This window comes from Sparus aurata, chromosome 10, assembly GCF_900880675.1.
Source record: "Sparus aurata chromosome 10, fSpaAur1.1, whole genome shotgun sequence".
NCBI classification, from domain to species: domain Eukaryota; kingdom Metazoa; phylum Chordata; class Actinopteri; order Spariformes; family Sparidae; genus Sparus; species Sparus aurata.
The window spans coordinates 30,134,408-30,160,384 of NC_044196.1; the positions used below are offsets into that span (position 1 = coordinate 30,134,408).

Consider the following 25,977-nt stretch of genomic DNA (forward strand, 5'->3'; position numbering starts at 1 on the left):
ACCCCTGGTGTCAAACATGAAATAAGGACAAAGACTGGAGATTTGCAAACATGGTTTATTAATTAGCATTTTTTAAGTACTGACATTGCACATAATCCCCTCCAAAGAAAAGCACACAAATAAGTAAAACAAAAAAAAATAAAGTTTCCCTTTCATCAATCTATCCTCCACTGAGGATACGAAGGGAGTCGTATGTTTTCAGGACTGATTGAGGTGGTAACAGAACTAAACTGACTCCCATAATGCACCACCAACCTCACACCTGCTTGGTTTTCCCTCGTCAACCAAATTAAAAAGTCAAATAAAAATCAAGGCTGGTTCCTCTATAAAACTACTCGATGTGTCCCATCTAAGCAATTAAAGAAAAAGATTTTAAAGGGAGGCTGGAATAACTGGGCTACCAAGCAGATTGTCCATTCTTTCCCGTTTTTCTTCATAAAGATGTACTTTTAATTTCTAAATACACACCCACCACCCACCTGCATCCCCTTCTGTCCCAACTCATCCCTCTACTAAAACAGGACAACACAAGACAAGATGAGAGGGGAGGGGGCGTGAGGCATGACAGTGAGATGAGGTTGGGGTTAGAGGATGGGGGAGTGCAGGGAGGGGAGAGCAGTGCATGTGTTCTGAAATAGGTCCAGTCCTCCAACCCTGGGACCTACGAAAACAAAGAAAAGGAAAATAAAAAAAGACAAACACAGGGATTGAGAGACAAAGACAGTAAAGAAACAAAGACAACACAAAAAGACAAATATATTCCTGAAACAATGATTATCATGAACTACAGGAGCCTTGTTATTGAAACAATCTTAGCTCAGTTTAGGACTTTTGGTATTAGAGAAACATTTCTACACTGCATTTAGGCAAAGGGACGCAAGCCTGTTGGAGACAGCCAACCTTAACCCTGTTAGATTTACACTTCATCCAAGCTAAAATTCAACACCCATCTTTTCTTGTCCATTATAGCAAGTTAGCCAGAGAAGTGAGACAGCTGTCATCGTGGATAAGGACAGACAAACAGACTTATGTACGTTCTGAACACAGATACAGGCACGACAGGACCAACTGAAGAATCAAGTTTACAGTTCTGGTTAGGCTGTCTGCAGATTTCTGAGTTGTTTACATTTCCTGTATTAAGGCCACATGATCCTACAGTTTGAGCTTTCACTCAAATGATTCCCTGAATTAAGAAGAAAACTTGGTCCATAAGCATATAACATAAGCGAACAAGTCCTTAAAAGACTCGCCAGCTTAAATCTACTTACAAGAAAACCTCGCTCAACAACCTGCTGGTGTCCATCATGTTGCCCTCTGTGAAAAATAGGCAATGTGGCACCTGTAGCACGAGAAAAGCAACCCTACACCCTGAAGTCTCCCACCCCGCCTGACCCAGACCTGACCACTTCAGTGTGGGATCCCCACCTCATGCCAAGGGTCGTGTGACTGTCCTCTCACCAACGTCACTCTGTTGGTGCTGGGACTGTTGTGGAAGCTGCCTCCTGCGAGTTAGGGAGGGAGGGGACAGTTCAGACATTTGTGTCAACACAACAAACACCAGTGACCAGGCAAAATCTAATGTGGCCGTGTTAGCGCCTACCTCAGAGGATTTGGGTGTTTTAGGGGAGGTTTTGGGAGAGGCCTTTGGTGATTTAGATGTGGATTTAAGGTCGGATGGTTTTGAGGTCTGAGGGGGTGTTCCAGGCTCTGATGCAGACTTTTCTGTATCGTTCTGTAAGAAAAAACATTGTTGGTGATATTAAGCTCTTACTCATCTGAAGCTGTATCCAGGTTGAGCCCACGATGCAGTTTATCACGACAAAAGATACCCAAACTCACTTTCGAGGTCGAGGACTCTGAGTTCCTTTGCCTGCGGCGTCTAGGCTGGCGCCGTTGTTTCTGACCCTCGGCTGTTTCTCCGTTGGTCTGAGGGCCCTCCGAGCCCTCCGTCTGCGTCACCTCGCCTTGCTCCGGGCTCCTTTCTGGAGCAGCCTGCTGGTTGTTTTCAGCCTGATCAGGAGGCGGGCGAGGGCGGAACGGTCTGTCCAAGGAAAGAGGAATTACTTTATCAACCCTGTATTTGTGTCATTCAGAGACAGAAAAAGTAAACATCAGGTCACCTTCTGTATGGGCGCCAGAATCTGCGCTGTGGCGGTCGCTGCGTTTGGTCATTCTCGTCCATTTCATTTTTAACCTCTCCATCTTCACCCTGACAGAAACCAAGCAGACAACATCTAAACTATTGCAGAACAGTTCTAGATACCATAATGTTCAAGAGCTTCTTACAAAATTTATATTAAATATATTAAAGAAAACAGCTTACATCTTGTCCCTCCTGGCGAGGTCTGCGTGGCCTACGGCGGCGTTGCTGAGGTCTTACTCCATCATTCTCCCCTGATCCCTCACCATCAACAGAGGGGCCTTGGCCGTCAGTCGGTTTACCCTGGTCACCAGGCTGAGGGCTGCGGGGGAAGAACCGTCGACGGAAGCGGCGTTTGTTGGGTGCGTAGCGACTACCCTTGACTGGAACACCTCCTGGACCGGTTACATTGGCTGCTTCCGAGCCCTGTGGTACACCAGGTGGGGAAAAGGACATGTGACTTCAGCAGACTTAAAATGCCATTTTGAAATGACTCTCTAATATTACCTTGGCTGCTTCAATCACATCAAACTCTACGACCTCCCCGTCTCCCACACTGCGGAGGAATTTCCTAGGATTGTTCTTCTTGATAGCAGTCTAAGGGGACAGGATTAACATGAAATAATACTATATCAACTCATAAAAGGCATCAGATTAGAAAAATGCTCTTTGCCTTACCTGATGAACAAAAACGTCTTCTTTGGTATCATTCCTGTGAGAAATAAAACATGATGATTAACCCATAGGGGTTTGGATCCGATTATGTAATTAGACTTTCAAGTATAAATTCACCCAAAATATATACATCTCCCCTTATCTCGGATTGAAAGTCTCGTGAAGTTTTGTAATCCACAGAACACTTCTGGGGCATCACAGAAAAAGGTGTGTTGCAGATGTGTTTTTTCAGTTTTAAAACAAGTCTTCATCTAGTTCAGTTGTTTAGGAGAATAATGCAACACGTATTGTGCTGTAGCTCTAGCAATATTTTGTGGACAATGAAACTTTCCATCAGCATGGGTGTGAGTAGATAGACTAAACATTTTAATTTCTTTTTTAGGTAAACTTTAGGTAGACCTTTTAGGTCATATGCTTTTTGCCTTTCCTTCATTTTGATATGTAGCATTTTTGTGCATATAAAAAAGGTCTACAAAGTGAAAAAAAGCCAACAAAGCTCCATGCCAAAAGGGAGTTACCCACAGAAAGCACGGCTACTGTCGAGCCTTTACTTCAGTAACTTGTGCGTCACCATGTAAAAAGGCATTATACACACATTTTGATATATTTATCATAAAATGTACACTCCAGTCAGTCAGCAGACACACAGTTGGTCCTGCTGTAGCTGTTATTTTAGATCACACTACCTTGCTCAGCATTAACCGCCCTACTCTGCCTCTGATTGGCTACATCCTACCCCTTAAGTAATGCCCATGTGCAACTCTCACCAAAGATTGAACAAAAGCATGATGTCTCACCACATGACAAAATAATTTTTTTTAAATTAAAGTATGTAAACCTGTTCTACCAGAAACCCCAAATAAAAGTATAAACCTCAAAATTAGCAGAATATGACCTCTTTAAGCACAAACAATGTAAATTGATGCAAGTAAAGGAAACATTACCTGTTTATGAAGCCATATCCGTTTCTAACGTTGAACCACTTCACTGTGCCTTGGACCAGAGTGGCTACGATGACAGGCAGCACAAGATTAAATGTGGATCACATTATACACAGGCTGTCAATCAGTGTGTTGAGCTATACCGTTATCTCGCTTGAATCAATGGCGGCCTCGTTTACAAGAAACTGGGAGCTGCGGTCAATCATTAACAGTCAGACTGAAACCAGGTCAGCGCTGAGAGTCACGAGGAAGGTCTCCTCACCAAGGCAACTTATAACAACATACAGGAGACCCTCCACGGCCCCCCAGACTCTTTAGATCAGGAGCCCATCTCCGTCCTGTGAAAACCACCTGAGCGGGCTGTAATTGGCGCGCGAGCTTCTCTCGACATAACGAGCTGCACCTGTGGAGGGCGCGCGCGCACGTCCCGGTGGGAGCGCGCGGTTGCTGATAAAGGGGGAATTTAGGTCATATGTTCCCACTGTTAACACACCGAACACTATTAATGGGGACTCATCTGTTTTAGCACAGACTAACAAAAAAAAGGAAGCATTTAAACTGGAGAAATGTTCGAACGAGTCCTGTTCCGGTGACTTTGAATTTAACCATCTAATTCTTCTGTCTGTGAAACTCTAAATTTCACACGACAAGCTGGACTTGACTCGTGTAAATAATTGCACCTCACAGAGCTAATGTGTAAAACTCAGGACACGTGTTGCTCCTAAACACACAGACAGCAGTGATTTACTGACAGCTATCTGCTGATTTAGCCCCAGTCTTAACTTCCATTGTCCTTATTAAAAGTTAGTTTAACACATGATAAGAGTTGATTTTCAAATCTGGTTGATAACACCCTTAACTTTATGCTTAAACAACCGTGTTCATTCCACTTATATCCATAACACGCACGTTAAATTTAAATTAAAAACAACTTGGTATATAAATATAGATTATTTTGAAGCCTCCTGAGGAGCTGTAGAGCACAATTTGAAGCAGTGTCTCTGTGGAAACCCACCTATGACTTTCCTCTCAGGCTGTGGCTTTTCCTCCACAGGTGCCGAAGGTGGAGCGCTCTGCGCCTCGGCGTCGGTCATGCTCGCTGTCCGATTACTACAGTTCCTCTCTGGAGTCCCCTCCCTCCTCATCTACCCCAAACTTTTCTTCTTCTTTGAGGTTTTTGTAGCAGTTGTCGCCCTTGACGTTGCATTACTGCCTCCCTCTGGTGACAGTCCTCCTCCATGTCCGCAGAGTCCTGCAGACAGATCAGGGCCCTGGTTTTCTCACAAAACAGAGACTGGTTTTAATTTTCTGCCCTTCATATTCTCATATGTTCACATTTACACAGTGGCATTTCAGGAAATAGTCAAAACGCTTCCCTCAGTAAATGTACCATCAAAGGTAAAGGTGTCTGGTTGCCACAGCCTTTCATTGATGCAGTTTTAAGGTTTTAAACTACACTGTGACTTTTATTTTCTGGTCTTGTCTCTTTTAAAGCTGCTCTATTTTAGCTGACTGTCCTGTTTGTTCAATTGTTTTTAATGTTTTTCAATGTAATTTGTTTGCCCCTGTTGAGTCTGAATTGTACCGCACGAATAAACTTACCTTGCCAGTACAACGTAAAGTCCTGCATTCAGAAGTGTACTTATGTAAAAGTATTTACTATGTTTCAGAAAAAATGCTCTTAAAGTATCAGAAGTCAGAGTACTTGGCCCCTGGCTACTGATCGAATTATCATATGTTACATTACTAGCTTATTAAGGGGGCACTATGTAGTTTTGGAGACGAAAATCAAACTCAGAATTTCAATATTTACAGTATCAATGAGGTGATTACACAAACAATTTATTTTAAAGATTAGAACCTACAAGTGAGTCAAGTCCCTGAGTCCTCTGAAGAATGGAAGATAGCAACAACAACAAAAAAACACGTTGGATCAAGTTTTTTTTTACATTAATACTATTGCATGTATCAAGAAAGTCATAAGATAGAACTGTCTAAGGAGTTTCCAGGGAATAAGTGTCTTTGGTGGAACTATAACCCAAACGAGATCGCCTCACAAATTATATATGCTCTTTTACCAATGTCAGCAAGCTCTGACCGTGGAAAACAGGTAGGTTTTCATTCACCTGTTGGAGGGGTTCATCACACTACTGCTGTTTTTGCCAGCAGGGGGAAGGAAACATTCAACAGGATACTGGTGATGGAAAGCTTAAACTGGTTGTAAATCAATCAGAGGATGGAGATCATTGAGATTTGTGTATCCTATATAAAGGGCTAACCTATCTTCTGTGAGAAAAAAATTGGAAATTGCACAAAGTAATCTGATTATTGTGTTATACTTTGCTGAGTGACTACAGGCACACTGACCAGTATCTAATTCCCTTGTCTCGGTCCAGCCGCTCTGCACTTTTGAGGGCTGTTATTATGCCCCGAGGGTAGCTTGCTGTGGGTTTGTTGGTTCTATATGAATTTCAGCGAAATCTCATTCGACACAGGATGGAGGAAGAAATAAGCGAGAGTTCATTTCTGGGTTATCTTAACTACGCCTTTAACTACAGCCCCCGGCACATAGGTCATAGGACTCCAGTTTCACAGCACTAAATTTAACCAGGCAGCTCTAAGAAGTGCCAAGTTTGACGAAACCATTCGCTGTGCTCAGAAGCCATGGGTCTCTGAACTGGGAAATAGGCTCTAATTAGAAGTGTAATTATTAGTAGCAGAGGGAATTACAGCCATCAGAGGTGCACACAGGCAGGATGGCAGCAATGACACTGTGGACTCATAAAGAAACATGGTAAATTCTGGAAGAGATACTTGGAGTTTAATAGACTTTTGTTTGTGAATAGATAGTCCAGTATACATCCTAATCTATACCTTATAATGTTATCCGGTAGTGTGTGGATGAGAAATATTTCATCTTTAATATGCAAGTGAAGGAGTCTGTATGTAGGAGACATCTGGAATATGGCAGCAAAACTCAGCTGAACATTTTTTCTGTTGAGCAAAAACTGATATAAATGAATGAGAATACTAAAGTGATATATCACTACATCACATAATATATGTAATTAAGTATACAAGAGAGGTTATATACGAAATGTAAATATTTTTTGTCAGTTGTGTTGTTTTGATTATTGCATATACTCATGTCATGAAAGAAATCTGTGTGCAAAAACAAACACACAAAGAAATGAAAAAGTTACCTGTCATTACGTAGCATACAGGAAGAAAGTAGGTCCAAAACAGCGTTGAGTTGTCCATGCTGCACGAGAATGAAAAGCTACGCATGCGCAAAATCTACCAAACTGCCGAGGTTTCTATCATGGGCTGGGATACATGGGCTGTCGGATGAGAGCAGCATCAAGTCGCATAAAGTTACAGCCACGAGGAGACCGGAACAGTTGCATCATCACTTTCAAAGTAAAAATATGTAGACTAATTGTGTCACTGATGGGAAAGAAACAGTAGTCTTATTACTTTCTTTTCTTTTCTTCTTCTTCTTTTTTTTTAAATAAAACATTTCGGCAAAATAAGAAGATTTTTCCAAAATACAGTTTGTGAAAAAGAAGTTAATGTATAAAACATAAACCAAATAAAGCATTAATGTTAAAGATAAAGATAAGATTCATTTTTCAATTAGATGAGCACATTTTCCTTTAAACAGAAGGGATCCTTACCAACATGTAGGTAAGACATTAAAGTGTCAGCATTACTATCAGCATCAAAAACACAGTAATGGTCAAGCTAAACTACATTCTTTACAATTATTATTAGTATTATACAGTCAAGAAATACAATGTAACATTCATATTCTACAATACACTGGAGGCATTGTATCGCAGTTACACTGTAATACACATTTTTAAATACAATGTAACATCTACATTTTAGAATACTGCAGTTACATTGTAATTGCATATTATAATACAATGTAACATCTACATAATAGAATACAGAGACACTAAACTTATGTTATGATGTACTTCCATATCATAATACCATGCAATATTAACATTATAGAATAAACTATTTTGTGTTGTCGTTACACTGTATTACACATTCTGAAATACAATGTAACATCTACATCCCACAGCACAATCTAACAGCCTTCTGACTTTTTACAAGCATACATCAGGTGATGACACCAGTGACACCTGCCATCGCCATGACAACTGCGCAAATCCCTTCCTCTGGTGAAAACCATGAGATGCAGTTGAAAGCTCTGGGAGATAATGAAAGGCACCTCAAACTCCTATAATTATACTTACATGATTTTACAATAACAGAAGTCTTTTACAAGTGAAGTGTTTTATTGTGACAGTTCCGAGGGGAAATGGTGCGTTCAGGTGTTGGATGTTGTGTTAGAATTGAGGCGCTGGATGAGGGAGAGGCAGAGAAGGTGGAGTGTAGCCTAAATACGGCACAGACATAGCGGGGTTCAGGGCTCTGCTTCTTCTCGGCCCGGCGGCTGACTCTGACGGTCCAGTACCTCTGTGCGAGGTGACCCGCAACCCGCATCACGCACCAGAAGGAGAAGAGAGGCGAGCGGAGACGACGGGAATGAGAGAGGAGTAGAAGACACAGCTGGGAGCCACGGAAAAAAAAAGGGAGCGACGTCGCCAACGAGCCACCGAGGAGGAGGAGACAGACCCGGGCCAGACGAGCCGTGAGCGCGGACACAGGGGGGAGGAAATAACGGGCGAGAGGCTGAAACACAGCAGAATCGAGCAGAGACGTTATCACTAGGGTAAGTTCCCATGAAAACATCCAGGGGACGGGGCGTGTTTGCGCCTGAGCAGACGAGTTATTGCACACATGTGTGTGGAGCTGTACGATGACATGTCTCTTTAAACGACTCCATGAAGTCATGACAGCGGGGAGACGTTAGCAGCGGGGCCGCAGCATCAGCTAGCTGTCATCGCTTCATCTCACTTGTTAGCTACAGTGGGACAAAAACAAACACCCCACGACTCGTTCGACATTTTTCATTGCTTCACACATCCTGCGGTGCGGGGCTGAATTTGACATCAAGCCGGACTTTTATGGCGCTCACACGTCCGCCACCGGCACCGAACTCTGCTCACAACACGAATAAAAAGTCCGTCCTGTAAACTTCTCATGGCGGTGCCGCTGCACGCCGGAGCCATCACGAGTATTAGCTTAGTCATTACTGTGCACAAGCGGGCCAGAACCCAGTCGCCGTACACGTTTCTGGGCGTGTGTGGCGGCCAGCACCGGGACAAATACTGACAGGACACACATGAATGTGACTCCAAGCAGAAACGGTCGTTAACGGTCGTCGTGTCGCCTGGTGCAGCTGAAGCCTTTATCAGAGGCGGCCTCGGCCCGAGAGCAGCCAGCACGTTACCGACGGGCCGCGGCGGCGGCGGGGACGTTGTGTTCGGACTAGGCCGCAGTCAGCCTCGCTCTGCTCCACACTGCAGGCACATTGTACGGTGTCGTGCCCCCGGAGAGCCACACCGTGACCCGGAGAGCCACACCGTGCCCCCGGAGAACCACACCGTGCCCCCGCAGAGCCACACTCTGACCCCGCAGAGCCACACTGTGTCCCCGGGGTGCGACCTACCCTGCGGGTCACCCCGGTGTGTAACTGATAATGGTGGGTCCACAACATGGGGGGCGTTGAAGCGAGTCACGCCTACTTGAAATGTGATTTATGGGTCATTAGTTCGGATTAGCAGTCCTAGTGTCGCGTTCAGCCGGGTAACAGCCGCCCTGAATGAGACTAACACCCGTGACTTCGGTCTGTCATGAGCTTTTCATTGATTTTCATGGACTTTTGAAAGTGCAGGTCTGTCGCTGAAGTCAGCGCAGTGAGCTGTTACACATGTACTCGTGGCACCGCCGGGACAAGTTTGGCGAGCTAACGACTCACAGTGAGGGCATAAAGACTTGAGCGGCACCGGCTCAGCATTAAACTCCACCTATAACTTCTCAGTGATCATATTGTCTGTTAAACTTCTCTGCAGTCGGACTGGTTTGGCCAACAGGTGCCATGTTTCTTTATTTAGCCCTGAATGATCTGCTGCTGTTGATTTCCTCCTCAGACACAGGTTTGTAATCTGTATCTATGACATTATAAACGACCTGAAAGTCACACTGTTTAACCTCCTCAACACAAACAAGCACATCTCAGACTCACAGACATGTATTTTGAATTATTGTCCAAATCCCAAGGAGACCAAACAACCATACATTTAACGTCTGGTACGTTCTTATAAATGAAGCAGAAGCATGTCAGGAGTTGTCGTTACATGTAATAGTGAGGTTTGATTACATGTTACAGACTAATAAGGAGAACTACTGCAAGGAAAGGTCATTAGGTAATGTGGATACAAATGAAGTCCTGTGGTGACAACATGCAGAGATAACTATCCTCCAGAACCGGGTGTCATCTCATGATTGGACCCTCAGGGATCAGGCGCTTATAAGTAAAGATATCGTGTTCAAATGTTACATAAGCAAAAAGGGAGAAATCAGTGTTAATAATATATTTAATGTATTTAATAGGGCTGGGTATCACCAGGTACCTCGAGATATGATACTATCGCGATATTTTGCTCACGATAACGATAATATCACGATACGGCGGTTCTGCGATAATCGATATATTGCAAGAAATTTCATCCACGATACATCACGATATCTGTGTCACTAAAGAAATTCAGAATTTATTGACTGCACTGCATCCATTTCAAAGGAATTACAAAACATTGTCAATCAATTTCACATGAATGACAGCCAAGTAAACAAAGAGTATATTGCACAGTGTCTCTTCTTAACACACACACTGACTACAACTGTCATTAAATATCTATATGTGTGGGTTTCAGAACTTACTTAAACCATTTTTTAAATTTGATTTGGTTGTATACCTATGTTTGAATAAAGATAAAGCTGTCCCCCGAAGAGGGGTGGTGGTGGTGGGCCGAAAAAAATAAAAATAAATAAATAAATAAATATATATTTATATATATTTATTTATTTATTTACATTTTTAAATATCGATATTTGGCACCAGTGTATCGATAACGTACCTCAAATATCGCGATATATCGTAGTATCGATATTTTGGCACACCCCTAGTATTTAAATACCACAACTCATTTGTGACAGTAAAAGTACTTAAGTATCAGAACTACAAGTACAAGTACAGTAAACATACAGTATGTCTACATGTATTTATATACTGTATACTGCTGATTATTGGAAACAGTGTTTTCTCCGATTGTCTATGAAATAATAATGCAGTGGCGTTAAAAGTACAGTATTTCCCTCCAAATTGCTGTAGAGCAGAAGCAAAAGGAAAAACTCAAGTCAAGTGCAAGTACCCCAAAATTGTACTTAAGTATGGTATATATATATATATCCAGTGTGTGTACCACAATACAGTCGGGACAAACCTGAAAGTAAGTACTTATAACAGCCAAGTGGTAAAAACACCAGTGGATAGTTCAAGAAGATAATGTGTGAAGCAAATATTAAAATACGTTTTACAGTGTTTGTTTTGTGGCTGTTAAATCAATACTTTAATCTAAGGTAGTGGTTTGTGATACGGTGTCAATAAAGAGGTCATAAAGGGGGAATATGACAGCTGAGCAGGTCGAGTCTTTATCTGGATGCTGAAGCCTGACTTTGTTTGTGATGCAGGTCAGATCTGTAGCGTTTGTTTGCTTATCCTTAAGATTTAGTCTCTTAAATCACAGTTTTATTAATATTTTACTCTATTAAGCTCAGGCAAAAGTCGTGTTTGTTTTTGCTGTGACTATGGCCGCAGCTAACGGTGGTTTGTCTCAGAAATTAACCTCCAAAATATTAAAAATCTATAAAATGTCAAGAAATTCAGAAAAATGTGAGACTTTATTTGACTCTTCATTCGTTATCAAAAGCAGCAAATCCTTCCTGCTGTGATACAATGTTAGTAAAGGCTTCACAGCAACATTAACAGAATCTCACTGAACCATCAACGTGATTCTGCCGCTGTTATTCTGAGAAGTTACACATTGTTGCATCAAATCGATACATTTTTCCTAGCTCTAATGCTAACTGTGCTCTTCCTCAATCAATTATGAATGCGTGTGAGTGTCTCCATCCGCTGTGTGTTTTCACCTCCACAGCAGGCATGGCAGATGCAGAGCTGGACTTCCAGACAGGTGATGCCGGGGCGTCCGCCACCTACCCCATGCAGTGCTCTGCCCTGCGCAAAAACGGCTTCGTGGTGCTGAAAGGCCGACCCTGCAAGATCGTCGAGATGTCCACCTCCAAGACCGGCAAGCACGGCCACGCTAAGGTCAGTGATTCCTGAGGAGACGCACGTGTTTATTCGAGCTGCTGGAGCGAAATGACATCTTTGTAAGTGACTGACAAATAGATGGAAAATATCTCTGTTTTTTCAAATATGGACTCACTTCTCCTGTTATATTTAGAATACACACAAGGTCACACTCGCTCTTATTGATGCACATTATTGGAAACGTTCTGTCTGTACGAGAACAATGTGTCCCTGTTGGGTTACAGCGTCCACCGCGTAAACCTTATGATACACTTGGCGTATTTATTGATAGCTAAGTATAGGTTACTCAAATTGTCGTTGCTGATTGTTCATCTTGTCTGTGTGTGTGTGTGTGTGTGTGTGTTGTGCAGGTCCACCTGGTTGGTATCGACATCTTCTCTGGTAAGAAGTATGAAGATATCTGTCCTTCCACCCACAACATGGACGTCCCCAACATCAAGAGAATGGATTACCAGGTGAGACAGCCGGAGGACTGGCCGGGTCTCGGCCGCTTCTCGCACAGCTTGTTACCGACTATTAATAAAACATTTCTCCGCTGTTGAAATGTGGCAGAGGACCAGGGCTGTCTCCTCTGAGTCACTTTGAGTTGATGAGTTAATATCTGGGAAAAGAGATGAGTGAACAGTCACGTCTCAGCTATCACAGAAATATTCCCCAATATGCTTTGGTCTTAATTAGTCACAAGATATTAAAGACATAACGTCCGTGGCTGCTGGGGGACAGTTAGTGGTTGTATGACGATTTTTAAAAAAAAAGCACCGTGATTATTAGTAAATTTAAGAGTTTCTTCTGTGAGACAAAAGAAAGAAAGAGTAGGAAAAAGGAAAAAAGGTAGATAATATTCAATATATCAAGAGCAATATCAATATTCTAGAGCTGCAAGAGCGCTGATGAGCTGAGATCCTGTCAGGAGCTGATGTTTGTCATGACAGCTGGACAGTAGGGCTGCGACGGACGATTATATTCACGCGTAGTTGTTTAATTTACTTGATGAAATGTCTACAAAAGTGCTCAAAAGTGACGTCTTCAGATTGCTGATTATTTTTCTCCAACCAACAGTCGAAAAGCCAGAGCTTTTCACTCTCTGTCATAAACGACAAAGAAATGCACAAAATCCTTCAGTTAAAGAAACTGGAACCAGCTAAATTTGAAACATTTCTGATAAAAAAATGATAGAAATGAAATAAAATCTTTACCAAAATAGTTGATTCATTTGCTTTAGATAGACTAATCGATTAAAGACGGTTAGTTGAAGCCCTTCTGAACAGCTGCTATAATCAATATTTTCATGTAAACGTTGGCTTAAATGACCGATATTGGTGTCGTTTCCAGACGTTGGTACCTGTTTTTAGCAATAACGCTGCAAGAAGTGCTCTCCATTTCAGAGATGCCGCCTTTTCCACAAAATTTTGCAACTTCTCAGCCTCTCTTACGACTTTATTCCTAAAAAAAAAACAGCGACTAGCTGGACTTGTTCAGATAATCAGGGAAAAGGCGATAACATTCAGCAGCTAAAGAGTGAAAAAAAAATAGCTCATAATCAGTTAATACAGGTTGAACTACCTTTGAACACAATCACATCTCAAACTCCTGTAATTCATAGCAAATGATACCAGTGAGTTCCATTTAACATCGTCTCAGTAGGCCTGCTTCCACTCGACTACACTGAAGAGTCCGACAACCTGATCTGTTACTAAGATGGATCGCTAACATCACTGATAAAAACCGGTTGGCTTTACAGCAGAAGAACAAATAATGTAGAATTTCCTGTTGCGGTGAAACCACACAGCCTCACACACGTCACTCAGATAAAAGGCTGGAAGCAACAGAAAGAGGGAAAAAGGATTTAAAAAAAACACTGTGTCCGCTCAGTCTCTGCTGTCTGTGTCCCCTCTCCCAGCTGATCGGGATCACAGATGGCTACCTGTCCCTGCTCCAGGACAGCGGGGAGGTGAGAGAGGACCTGAAGATTCCTGAGGGAGACCTGGGCAAAGAGATAGAGAGCAAGCACGAAGCCGGAGAGGAGATCCTGGTCAGTAATGCCACCTCAGTTTACCCTCAGCTCCTCTGTTCAAATAACAAGGCGGGATGGACGTTAACAGAGTATTTACTGCTTTGTATGCTGAGTGTAGAAAGTTACGGAGACAGGTAGCTTCTGTCTAACAGGTGAGACTGGCAGGTTGTACAGTAGGGTGCTGCGTAAAGGGTACATTTATTTAAAATAAAGGACCATTTTTTATTTTTATGTCTAACAATAAAGACAAAGGAAATGTCAGTCAATCTTTTTAGATTCATCTGCCAATTACACTCCAGATTCATTCATTTTATTGTCTATAAAATGTCAGATATTAGTGTAAGATATCTTTAAATGTCTTGTTTTCTCAGCCCAGAACCCGGTTTAATATATTTATATAGAACTTTCTCACATTTTTGCATGAAACAACACTTAACAATTCATAGATTATCCAAATAATTCTGGATTATTTGTCCGTCAATCAACAAATTGATCGATCGAGACATTGTTGCAGCTCTGTTCGTCTGTTGCTGTGTTGTAACAAAAGAGGAAGCTTGCACAAACTTCACAGTGGAGGGCTTTTATTTGATTCAGCTGAAAACCTTTTATTAATGTGTGCATCAGTAACATCAGGACATTGACACAGAAGACGCAGAAAGACTTCAGCTTTAATTCAGTTTTGAGCCGCAGCCCTGAAGTAATCGCCTGAAAGAAAGAAAGAAAGAAAGAAAGAAAGAAGAACGGGTCTTGTACTGATCTCCTCCGTTCCCCTCTCTCTCTCTTTCAGATCACCGTTCTAAATGCAATGGATGAAGAAGCTGCAATTGGCATCAAAGCCCTGGGTAAATAAGCCACTGCAGGTAAATACAGAGCTCCAGCTGTGTCGACATGCAGCTGTCCTTTCACGCCTGACCCAAGCCTGCCTGAAGAGGAGTGTGTGTGAGCGTGTGTGTGTGTGTGTGTGTGTGTGAGCGAGCGCGCGCGAGTGTGTGTTTGGTTGTTACACCACAAGCCGCCAGCATGTGCCATGTGTGTGTGATTTCATGTACATGTACAACTTATTGTTCCTCAGTGGACCAGGGGGAAGGCAACTCCAGCGAAGAAGATCCGATGTCTGTCATGTTTAGAATCAGTGTCCGAAATTAACTTCTGACCCACCGGCCACCTTGACTGGTAGATGGACAAATCCGCCAAAATGTTTAGATATACTGAATATGATGAGTACTTAATGATTAAGTGCAACAAATTCAAAATGATCACGGCAAAAGAGTTCGGTTGAGTCTCTGATTTGATTTGATTTCTGTAGTTTTTAAAAAAATCCTTCTCTGTGGAAAGGAACGGGATGTTAGAAGACTTTAACATCGGATTAGCAAAAGTGTAGTAGTGAAAGAACAAGAAAGGGGTGACACATGCCATCAAAGGAAAGCAAGTATTTTTTTAAGCAACCTTTCAAGGCCGTTGAAGTAGTGCTTTCTGTTTACGAGGTTCACCTGAATGCACCATGAAGTCCCTGTTTCTGTCCAGGAGCCGCGTCATGGCTTTCTTTACCTGCCTGCGTGGCGGATGGCCTCGCCAAATCTACCCGCAATTTGGCGCTTGGTGGATTGTTCATTTCGGACCCTGTTTTGATTTTACTTTAGGTGTTATTGAAACAAAAGATGGCATTTAAAATGTTGTTACAATCATGCATAAACACTTTACTGGAAAGATTCATGTTTTACCTTCTTTTCTCCTTTTTTTTGTGTATATATTTGTTCAAACTGGATTGAAATTTAAAGACTCCTAATTGACGAAGTGTGTCTAATTTGACGTAGCCTGTACGGAGTGTGCCACTGCGGATTTGCCTGCCCCTTAATGTACTTTTTTTTTGTTTTGTTTTGTTTTGTTTCACGTTAACACTATTATGAGCATGTGTACCATTTTTAAGTAGCACTATCAGATATAAATGAAAGCTTACGGTTCATACGGTATTTTTGCTTCCTGTATCGCCTTCTCTAAGAAGCAGCCTGTAGCATTGTTGTATTTGTTGGGTCAAACTGTTATATGCACTTTCTCCTTCGCAGAATGTGGGCTGTAAAAGCGTCCACACTAAAAAATGTTTAAAACTGTTGTTTGTGCAATGTTTCCTCTGCAGAAGATAGTTAAAACACTGTCTCATTAAAATATATTTCTCTTGCGTTCATTTTTTTTTTTTTTTCTCCTTCAGCATCTTCCCTCTCTGACTTTTCTTTCCTCTTCCTCCTCTCATTCCTCCCTCCTTGTAATTGTGTTTCAGGGGCTAAACGAGATGCACTGGACCCGGGGAGGAGGAGGGGATATTGCCTCGTCAATGCTTTTCTCCCTCTGATTTCTTTCTTTTAGTCTTCATTTTTCACACTCTCTCTCTCCCTCACTCTGTTTTCTGACCCTCCTTTGGGTTCAATTAGAAAAGAATTGTAAGAAATAATTGGAAGCTTCAAACAGTAAACAAACATTCTTGATGTACATGCACACAAAATAAAGCCACATCTGAGCACCGGACGAACGGGTGTAAGACGTAAACAAGGTCATAGAAGAAGATCCCTCTCTCTGAGGACTGAGTAGGTCTACAGAAACTCAGTAGCAAACTACCATCAGGGGAAAGAAAGGTGGTGAAAATGTCACAACTGTATGTTTTTTTTTAAATCTTTGTTCCCCTGTTTTCTGAAGGGCTTCAACTCTAGACCTGCATTGTTCTGTTTGACGTTTATCACCTGAAACATGTCTATTAAACAAAGGTTACCAACATGGCACACCAAGGTTCAGTTTCTTGTTGTCTCGAGGGTTTAAAGTGTAAAAAGAAGAACACATAATTTCTCCTCTGTTCAAAAGTCCTTAAGCCAAACCCTGATTTTATTTCAAAACCCTTTGCAGAGGCCCTCAGAGCGGGCCTTCACGTGGAGGCTGTGGCAGTTTGGTACCCTTACTTTGTGTTCATGAAGTACAAACTGTGCAGAATGTCTCCAAAAAGAAACAATAAAGATGACACAAACTGTTCGATGTTTGCTTATGGTTTTATTTAGTAACATAAAGGCTTTAAAAAGAGCAGAGACTTAAACTTCCTTTAAGATGGAGAATCCTTCATTTTGACGAAGTGATTAACCAATGATTTCACCAGTGTGTGTGTGTGTGTGTATTAACTCAGTGGAATCCTGTTGTTTTGATCCATATAGATAGAGCTGAAGCTTTGACACTTTTAGCAAGCAGAGACACTAAACTCTCCACAGATGTCTGAATATGAATGTCAGTAAAGGACAAATAAGCTCCGGTCCATGCAGTCTTGATTTATACAAGATATTAACATTGAGGTGCACATAAGCAACTCCAGAATGAAATTACTGTGAGGGTAAAATAATCTATTTTACAAATTGACATTTAAAAATATTTTTAAAAAATCAGAAGCACGTAAGCATCGACAAAGCTCAAAACAAGATACTTTACAGGAAATAAAACACATCATGGGACTTTTATTTTTGAAGATGTCGATCCATTCTTCGGCCAGGCGGTAAAATCTCAGTGACGATGAAGCAGAACGTGTTGGTGGATTACTTGCTGTGGTGGTAGAACCTCTGGCTGCTCTGGCTGTGGGGGAGGAAGCCGTGGCGAGGGGCACCCTGGGGAGAGCTCTGGAACGGGGACTGGTGATGGAAACATGGGACAACGTTATGCAATGTCACCTGTAGGTGTTAAAAATGATGATAACATAAAGTCATTCTCTGACAAAAGAACTAGGAAGCAATTTTACATGTTCTTTCTTTTTAAACAGGAAAAGGAAGTTGATGAAAAGAAACATGGGGATAGCTCAGAAAGTTTGATATCAACAGAGAGTACATGAAGATCGCATAGTATGACTGGATGCACTCCAAAACATCAGCTGTAAACAGATTAAGTTGAAATCATTTTACATCTGGACGAGGCGCTGTTCTAATGTTGCCCTCCAGATAGTAAAACTGTGACTCAATCTGATGATCATGTCCACACAATCTCAAAGTGGCATGAAACCCTGGCAGCAGCCCTGTGAGGCTGTAACTCTCATTACACACCAGAGAACCGCCTTCAGTGAGGCCTCCAGGTGGCGTCACAGGACAGGCTATGCTGCCTTACTGCTCGTTTGGCTTAAAATATGCACGACCTGCGTCAAATGCTCAGTAAAGGAACTAAACACTTCCCGCCACATTTGTGCCAGTGCAACAATGACAGTGATAAAAAGAATGATGTGTGGGGACTCACCTTTGCAGTGGGAATCTGAACAGCCATCGACGGTGTCGGCAGCAGTCCTGGAGCAGAAGGATGCATGGTTGGTGGATGCATCGGCCTTAAAGCACCCTTTGAGAACGTCAAGATGAAAACAAAATCAGGAGGGAAGTAGTGATGATACAGCACTTAACACTGTTAAAGTGTCTTACAAAGCTTATAGATAAAGCTCATATATGTCAGTCATCTGTTGAAGTGAATCTACATGTCAAATATTCTTACTGCATCAGTGAAGCCTGACTGTTGGTTGGCGTGTTCCAGCTGCTTCTGGAGAGGTATTCCAGCTCCAGGAATGTATCCTGCATGAGGTAAAGAGATATTTTCATCCAAACAACCATTCATGACAAATACAGAGCTTACATTCTGAATGTTAATAGCAATTCGAAGTCTCCAGCAGTGAAAGCGCAGCGGGAACACAAGGACAGTGACAAGAGAGGAACTGACCTGGCTGAGAGGTGAAGTGACTGTGTACAGGGTAACCCGTCTGCTGGTGGGGGAGGTACTGCATGGCCTGAAACGCAGACGCTCCTGTGGGAAAAGAAAAGCAAGTGTGGTTGTAAAAAAAAAACTGTTTTTATAACCACAACATCCCACATTCATGATGTCCACATCACTGAACTGCACTAATTGTCGCACTACAGCCTTTAACAGACATATGCGCTTTACCTCTGATTTGAGAGCTGCTTGCGAAACTGACAGGTACAGATGGTCCAGGGGCGTAGGTGGAGGGATGCTGGGACTGAGCCACCCCGTAGGGCTCATGGACACCCTGGCCCCCACTGAACTGTCCGTGCTCTGCTGAGCTCGAGCTGAACCCCGGCGTCTGATAGTGACGTGCCTAAAAGAGGACAGGGAGGGGGTGTGAACACAGTAATACACAGTTTTATATTTTTACGGTAAGAGTTCTTTGAGTGAAACAGCCCTTTACTCACTGGAATCACAGCTGCTGGGAACAGCTGTTTGCTACGCTCTCCGAGCAGCGCACCGGGTCGACTGTGGCTGACTGGGTTGCCTGAGGGAGGCGAGGAGAAGGAAGGGTTCATCAATACTAATCAGAGGAGAATGACAATTTTCCAGATAGCCCAGATGAGGGTCAGGCAGTAAAGGACTCACCTTGAATACTGAGGAGGTGCTGCCCTGCGTGCATGGGCAGGCTGGATTGGTAGCTGGCTGAAGTCAGTGTTGTGATATCACTAGAGAGGACAGGAAGCACATAAATGCAACTGAATAGGTCAATAAATACTCGGTCATAGCTGGACTTCGAAAACAAAACCATCCAGTGTACCTCTGTTCCTTTCTGCGTCTCTTCTCCTCTTCATGAAGTACTTTCTTGAGCTGTAAGAACAGCTGGTGTTTCTCTTGTTGGAGTCCCTGTAGTTTTTCCCCCATCTTCATAACCTGAAGTTTAGATTGTGGATGAGAATCATCGTGTAAGAATATTTTGTTTCCCTTTTCACATTCTGCCATGCAGTAGACATCACTTTATCACTAACCTGCTCTTTGGTTTCCTCCAGAGACATCCTCTCCTCGATTTCTTTAGTTCTCTTTCTCTCTTCTTCCTCCTTCATCTTCTGCTCCATCATTTTGTCCACTTCTTCCTCCTCTGAAAAGATGTTGTTGGTCATGGTGTTTAATGGTAGAAAATATTTTAATCCTTTACATAAAAAAGGAATGCACACCAAAATGTATCAGTATTATTAGAAATGAAATCTATTTGGGTATAAAAGAGAATATACACATTCTGCAGGGCCTCCTCATTCAGGGAGAGCACCTTTTGTATATGTGATAGAGTATAGTCAAGCATTCTAAAAAACGTATTTCTTTCAGTTTGTATTGATTTTCAAAGCATTAAATGATTTTTGAAGTTATTCGTCTTCATGTAGAATCACATTTAAATATAATTAGCACTAAACTCAAAGGGTTTTCTAATGATTGATCTACAACTTCCATCATTTATACTCCAGTTAATAGACTACATGTCAGATGGGAGCTCACTGGGAGCTTGTGTCACACATGTATCTCTTCGGCTGTGACAATCAGACAGACCCACGCAGTGACAGCTCACCTTGTCTCTTGCGCTCCCTCTCCCTCATGATGTGTTTGTGGAGGGCTCGGGCCATCGCGTTGGACAGCTTGGGTCTCTCCAGCAGGGCGGGCATGGTGACAGGCAGTGGCGGGGCCAGCTGTGTGGATGTACATGTTTTCAATGGCCACCGAAAATGCATTCGACGCTTTAATAATGTATATCCCCACAGTGAAATCAATGTAACCGGCCGATATAGTACAGATAAAAACGGGCAAAGGCCTAAGCTAGCTAATTAGCTACTATTCGGCTATGTTAGCATTGCTAGCCTTTGCTGCTCTTAACTGAAAATATAATTATTAAAATACGCCAACGACTGTGTAACGTTAATACTTAAATATAAAGACGCATACAGACTAATCATGCAAAGTAGCAGCAACAGTTTTATTTTCAAACATGCACGACAGCAAACATTAACCACAGCTTGCTAGCTGTTTAGCTAGCACTACGCATTTCTATGCATTTTTTTTTCTTAGCAAACGTTAAATTACTGTAAGGGGTGGTACAGAAATTCTTACTTTTGTTGCTTTGTGGGTCGTTTAATAAGAACCTAACCGTCTTGCGGTTTTTAATTTGACTAAACTTGAGTGTTTCTGAAGAAGTTAACCAGAATAAAATCAAAACTTCTTTCCAAAGCATAAACAGACGGAGGGGTTTTCGGCCCGGGTGATGAGGTTGAACTTCCGGTGCCAAAGCCGACGTCCGTTTGTCTGCGTCCGAGCTGCATCATGGGAATTGTAGTTGATTCTGCATTTTCAAGCAAGGATGTCAGATTCACCTGTCTCCATGAGCAAACCTTAAACGAATTTAACGCTGTCTGAAGACACAGTGGGGACATGTTTTCTGAACCTTTTCACACACAACACACGGAATAGATCTTATTTTAAAATGTCCTCCTATCATTCTGCATCTCAACGCTCTTTATCATGTAACAGGAAAATATATAATCACATGTCCAATTGGTCCATCTGATATTTCAATTTACTTTCAAACCTTGAAATTATGAAGAAATATTAGATGTATTAGTAAAGATTTATTTTAAAATAAACTTTGTGTTGACATATTCAAATCTTCTGATTGCCTCTTGTACATTCATATCAAGTGTTTATTTTGCTCTTGAAAAAACGTACTGTGCCTTGCTCCTGCTTTCTTCACCCTAATTGTGTCTCCCTTTGCTCAGTAAAGGGCAAGTAGTAAAGGTCTGTAAATGTTTTTTTGTAATCCTTAAGTGGACAGAAAAACATTGATCTAATATGTCAAATCAGCTTCTTGTAAAAGAAACATAAATAATGCTCATGGCTTTGGACAGCTTGTAAAGACACTCATTTGAGCAGCCACATTAGCTGATACGATAAGGCAGCCTGAGCAAATACAAGAATGAAGGCTGACCTTTATCACCAGTTCAGGGTGTTGTTCGTTGTACAAATTGTGACGTCCTCTAAAACAAATGTGGAGAGAAATAACATGGAAGTGACTCAAACTCTGTAGTGACTCAGGAGTTTTATGGATGTGGTCAGTTTGCAGTCCATACCACGGTGTTGCACTAAGGGGTGATCCCGTCACCGGGGAAAATAAGAACATAGCGCCTTTGTTTATTTGTGATCCTTTGACAAACATGAAGTAAGACAGTCAATAAAGACAAGAAACACGGATAGCTTTTCATCACATTTTATCATGTATGGTCATGAGTGGAGAGAAAGAGCCAGTAATGCAGCTGTATACAGAGTTCAAATCTTTTTTTTTTCTTTTTTAAAAAAAAGGAGACAAACTTAAAAAAAGAGAAAATTGCACTCAGCTTTACAATACCTTTAGAAATTAAGCCATCTAAAATTAACAATAGTAACAACAATAATCATAGTAGCAGTCAACATAATAGTCTTACCACTGAAAGCAGAGGATGATTGTTAAGTCTGAATTCTATTATACTCCTTCCGCTAAGGTCCGATGCAGGTGCAGCACACTAAATTCCCATTCACCTACTTCAGTACCTGGTGAATTTGACAAATTCACCGAGCCACTTCAGTTTTCGAGGAACAGAACTGCTGCAAAACAGTTACCCTTTGCCAGAGACATAAAATAACCTGCCTTCAGCTGGTTGACGCCATTATTTTTCCACCCTAAACTCAAAATGCACTTAAACCTCCAGCAGGCCAACAAAAGCAGACAACTAATAACTAGCTTCAGCTTCAATAAGAACTGATTTGAACTCACATACTATGCCTTTCTTCCCTTAACCCTGGGGTAACTAAAATTTACGGCCTAGCTCTAACATTTTTCGTTATTCTTTCTCCGTGTTTTCAGTAAAGTATGATCAATTATGACACTAGAAAAAGAACTGGCCGCGAGACCACTTAACCCAAGTCGCTTATTGAAAAGAAATAGAGGAGCCAAATACAATTCAGACTGCAGAATAATAAAGACATAAATGGATGGGAGGTGGGTAATGGATGAGGGAGGGTGAAAGTGCATTTGACATATTTACTCTGGGAACTCTAGGCTGCTGAGCTGGATTTAATATTTAAATGAATGAATGGTGGAGGTCTCAGAAAGGTGGGTAGTGGTTGGAGGGGGGGGGGTGGTAGTGGGATCAGATTTCCCTTTGGCTGCTCCCGTACACACTCTCATCACTGTAGGCAATGTAGAGGAAAAAGTCCTCTTCATGATGCTCCTGAGAAGGAGGACAACGAAAGAAAAGACGTTAGCATGGCATTAAAAATTTAGACGGAGGCTCGCTTAAGTATAAGTTAGGAAAGAACAAGACAACGTGCTGATAAAGTCAGTCTTGAGAGCGGGTCAGTGAGGTAGAAAATGAGTACCTGGTACAACAGTCCCATGGTAGCTGAAGTGGGTGGAATGACGTTGTTTACAAAGAAGAAGAGAGCATCCTCAGCTCGCAAGTGGATTCTTTTCCGGATGAGGAAGTAAAACTGGCCCACTGATACAAGAGAGTGTACAGAATTTACATAATTTTAGAGTTTGCTGTAACAGATGAGTGGGTTTTAAGACGTGTCAGGAAATTAGCACATAATACAATGTTTACCTGTCAGGTCGGAGGGGACAAGGTATTTCTTCTTGTCCAGATCTCCTATTCTGGCTTTGGGGGCTTTCTCCACAATTACCTGAAAAAGAGAAAAACGAGAACGGTCACAAATTAATCAGAGTACATGTTCCACTGAACCAAAGCTGCGGTTTCATCCTTCTCAGAAAGCGGATGTGAGAGTGCACTTAATTCTCAGTCAAGGGAGGACTGAAATATATTTAGCCCTGATGCATCTGAATTTTAAAACACTACCCAAGAATTGTATGGCCGGTGGCTTAGAAAGAAACAGGTTCATCCCCATGTTTATGATCCAGACTGCGGGAAGCCCAGAAATTAAACCATTTGTTACGATTCTTCCTTTCAGGCTAAAAATACGAGTAAAATACAACCTGCCCACACACCGAGCAGACGCACTCACTCGCTGTAGAGCTTCAACGCATTAACAGGCCACAATTTAACTATTAATGTTTATTTTAAAAATATATTGTGTATCCAGTATATTTTATAGGTTCCTTAGTCTTCAGTTAAATCAATCTCCAGCAGTGGACTACTGATCAATACATTTAACCATGTCATGGTGGGCTCTGTGAGGGTTTGATGGCCTATATTCTGACAATTTTAAAGACCAATTGAATCTTAATAAATGAGAAATAAATATCAGATTACTCTGTGATGGAAATTAATAGTTCTATGACTCGGAAAATGAGAGTAAGTGAAACTAAAATGGTATCCTGAAGACAAATAAGAGCTTATCAGACAGGACAGAAAGCCTGGAGAACATTATCAGCTTTCACCCCGTCAGAGTCAAAAGGCCGTCGACTGCACAACCTGTCTAATAGCCAGAAGACGTAAACAAGCGCCCTGTTTGTGACCCAGCCGAACTATTTTAAGGTGCGCTGCTGTTTGCGTTTCAACACACAGCCTCAACTACACCCAGCCTCCCTTCAGACCTCTCAGTCTGAACACACACCACACTGTCGTTCTCCTTTATAACCACCACAGCCGTATTCACAAGAGGGGCATTATTTTGTTTCATTAAATAACATTTATCTGGATTATTTAGCAATATTTGCTTAAATAAATACACACCCGGAAGGATTACACGGAGCTACCACTAGCTGGCCTGTACGGTGCGGCCGAAATCCTTTCTGGATAACCTCTAACGTTAGCTTTATTAGCTAACTGGTGAGCTGTTTACTAACGTGGCAGCAGCCTGAGGAGAAAATAATGATAATTGAGTGAAGCTACAAATGAACCACATCAGTGTAGTTGGACACTCTGTCCGCACATTAGGTGTCACACACATTTAGCTAAGCAGCGCAAGCTTTCCAACTGGTTGAGCTTGTTGCCACCCGTCAACATGCTAACAACACCATATCGCGCTAGCAAGCTAACGTTAGCTACTTACAGGAACCCTGTCCGGATACTTCTTTCTTATTTTCTCGCCCTCGGACCGCCTTTTCTCGAAAGGGTGCTCTTCTTTGTACTGAAACTTCATGGTTAAGAGAGATGACAGACGACAGGTCGGTCACTCCGGGTTCGTACGATAGCGGTTTTCTCAGGGAACGGCTCAAATCGCTGACACACACGACAAAAACAAACGATGCTAACTAGCTTCTAGCTCGCCACAGCTGTTTTCCTAGTGCGACTGCGGCGGAGGGATACAATAACAATATGACGTAGCGGAGAGGCTAGTTCGATGGGTGGACTTTGCGCTGACCACGACCACGTTGCCGTTAATGATAAATCGTCAATCGATGTGTATTCAAGACAAATTTCTTCATTTGATTTAAAACAGTTGTGGAATGGTTAAAATCTAAAAGGCAGTTTTCGGCGGAACTATTTTATTTTGAACAACCGCTGCGCGTAAAGACGCAGGGCAGGGCCGTGAAGAGGCAGCTGTCCTTGTCATATGACCGCGGCCCAGCAGTCTGCGGCTACAGGGAGGAAAGTCCAAAATAAGCGGTGTTACTCTGTAATGTGGCTGATTTATGCCCTGAATCCGGACCCAGCGACATCCAGCTGGTCCTCGACAGCATTTAGAATATTGCTTGTCATTGTGTATTCACCCATGGATCAAAAACATCGTCGATAATGACCAAATTGCTCTGGAGTTTCTATATTTCCACTGTTGACACGCCAGCAGGTTCATAATGGAGTATGATTATATGAGCTAGGATCCATTCCAGCTTCAGCAGCAGTGTTTAGCACCTGAAGCTGCCACCTCATCACATATAATTCTCTACCTTTTGGGGAAAAAAAATAAGCTAATGGATCCCCATTTAAGCATCCTGGATCATTGATGGGCCCCTTGAGCTCCGGGGTATTTCCCTTTTTGGCCTTTCTTAGCAATACAACGCACACTAATTCCATCCAGAATAAATCTACCCCACGCAACTTGAAATATTTATTTAAAGAGGTTCATTTTCCACTAAGACACTGGCCATTTTATTGTTGATTTACTATGACGAATACTGATGAAGGATAAAGCATCCTCT

At 42.1% G+C, this 25,977-nt stretch overlaps 4 protein-coding genes across 6 annotated transcripts; 1 reads left to right on the plus strand and 3 right to left on the minus strand.

Annotated features, from left to right (window-relative positions):
* Positions 1-35: 35 nt before the first annotated feature.
* On the minus strand, positions 36-4,893 carry LOC115590313 (Y-box-binding protein 2-A). The gene is made up of 10 exons (XM_030431648.1): positions 4,772-4,893; positions 3,760-3,823; positions 2,819-2,852; positions 2,648-2,737; positions 2,324-2,566; positions 2,121-2,209; positions 1,840-2,041; positions 1,601-1,732; positions 1,426-1,502; positions 36-661 (listed from the first exon to the last, which is right to left on the minus strand). The coding sequence occupies exons 1-9, from the start codon at positions 4,848-4,850 to the stop codon at positions 1,464-1,466; spliced, it is 972 nt and encodes a 323-aa protein (XP_030287508.1). The 5' UTR covers positions 4,851-4,893; the 3' UTR covers positions 36-661; positions 1,426-1,463.
* Positions 4,894-8,110: 3,217 nt separating this feature from the next.
* LOC115589255 (eukaryotic translation initiation factor 5A-1) lies at positions 8,111-17,097 on the plus strand. 2 transcript variants are annotated; one of them, XM_030430070.1, is made up of 6 exons: positions 8,111-8,503; positions 11,898-12,067; positions 12,421-12,525; positions 13,971-14,102; positions 14,872-14,944; positions 16,360-17,097. In XM_030430070.1, exons 2-5 carry the CDS (start codon positions 11,900-11,902, stop codon positions 14,932-14,934), a joined length of 468 nt encoding a protein of 155 aa, XP_030285930.1. In that variant the 5' UTR covers positions 8,111-8,503; positions 11,898-11,899; the 3' UTR covers positions 14,935-14,944; positions 16,360-17,097. The 2 variants fall into 2 exon arrangements, with proteins under 2 accessions (XP_030285930.1, XP_030285929.1); XM_030430069.1 differs by having other exon boundaries at positions 8,114-8,503; positions 11,895-12,067.
* On the minus strand, positions 17,098-21,135 carry gps2 (G protein pathway suppressor 2). Of its 2 annotated transcripts, none has more exons than XM_030430067.1 (11): positions 20,958-21,135; positions 20,422-20,539; positions 19,850-20,010; positions 19,642-19,754; positions 19,470-19,549; positions 19,289-19,368; positions 19,023-19,194; positions 18,801-18,884; positions 18,579-18,655; positions 18,333-18,428; positions 17,098-17,740 (listed from the first exon to the last, which is right to left on the minus strand). In XM_030430067.1, exons 2-11 carry the CDS (start codon positions 20,513-20,515, stop codon positions 17,648-17,650), a joined length of 1,050 nt encoding a protein of 349 aa, XP_030285927.1. In that variant the 5' UTR covers positions 20,516-20,539; positions 20,958-21,135; the 3' UTR covers positions 17,098-17,647. The 2 variants fall into 2 exon arrangements, with proteins under 2 accessions (XP_030285927.1, XP_030285928.1); XM_030430068.1 differs by having other exon boundaries at positions 19,850-19,959; positions 20,958-21,134.
* Positions 21,136-22,091: 956 nt separating this feature from the next.
* gabarapb (GABA(A) receptor-associated protein b) lies at positions 22,092-25,377 on the minus strand. The gene is made up of 4 exons (XM_030430071.1): positions 24,888-25,377; positions 23,480-23,558; positions 23,256-23,374; positions 22,092-23,107 (listed from the first exon to the last, which is right to left on the minus strand). Exons 1-4 carry the CDS (start codon positions 24,975-24,977, stop codon positions 23,027-23,029), a joined length of 369 nt encoding a protein of 122 aa, XP_030285931.1. The 5' UTR covers positions 24,978-25,377; the 3' UTR covers positions 22,092-23,026.
* Positions 25,378-25,977: the final 600 nt, after the last annotated feature.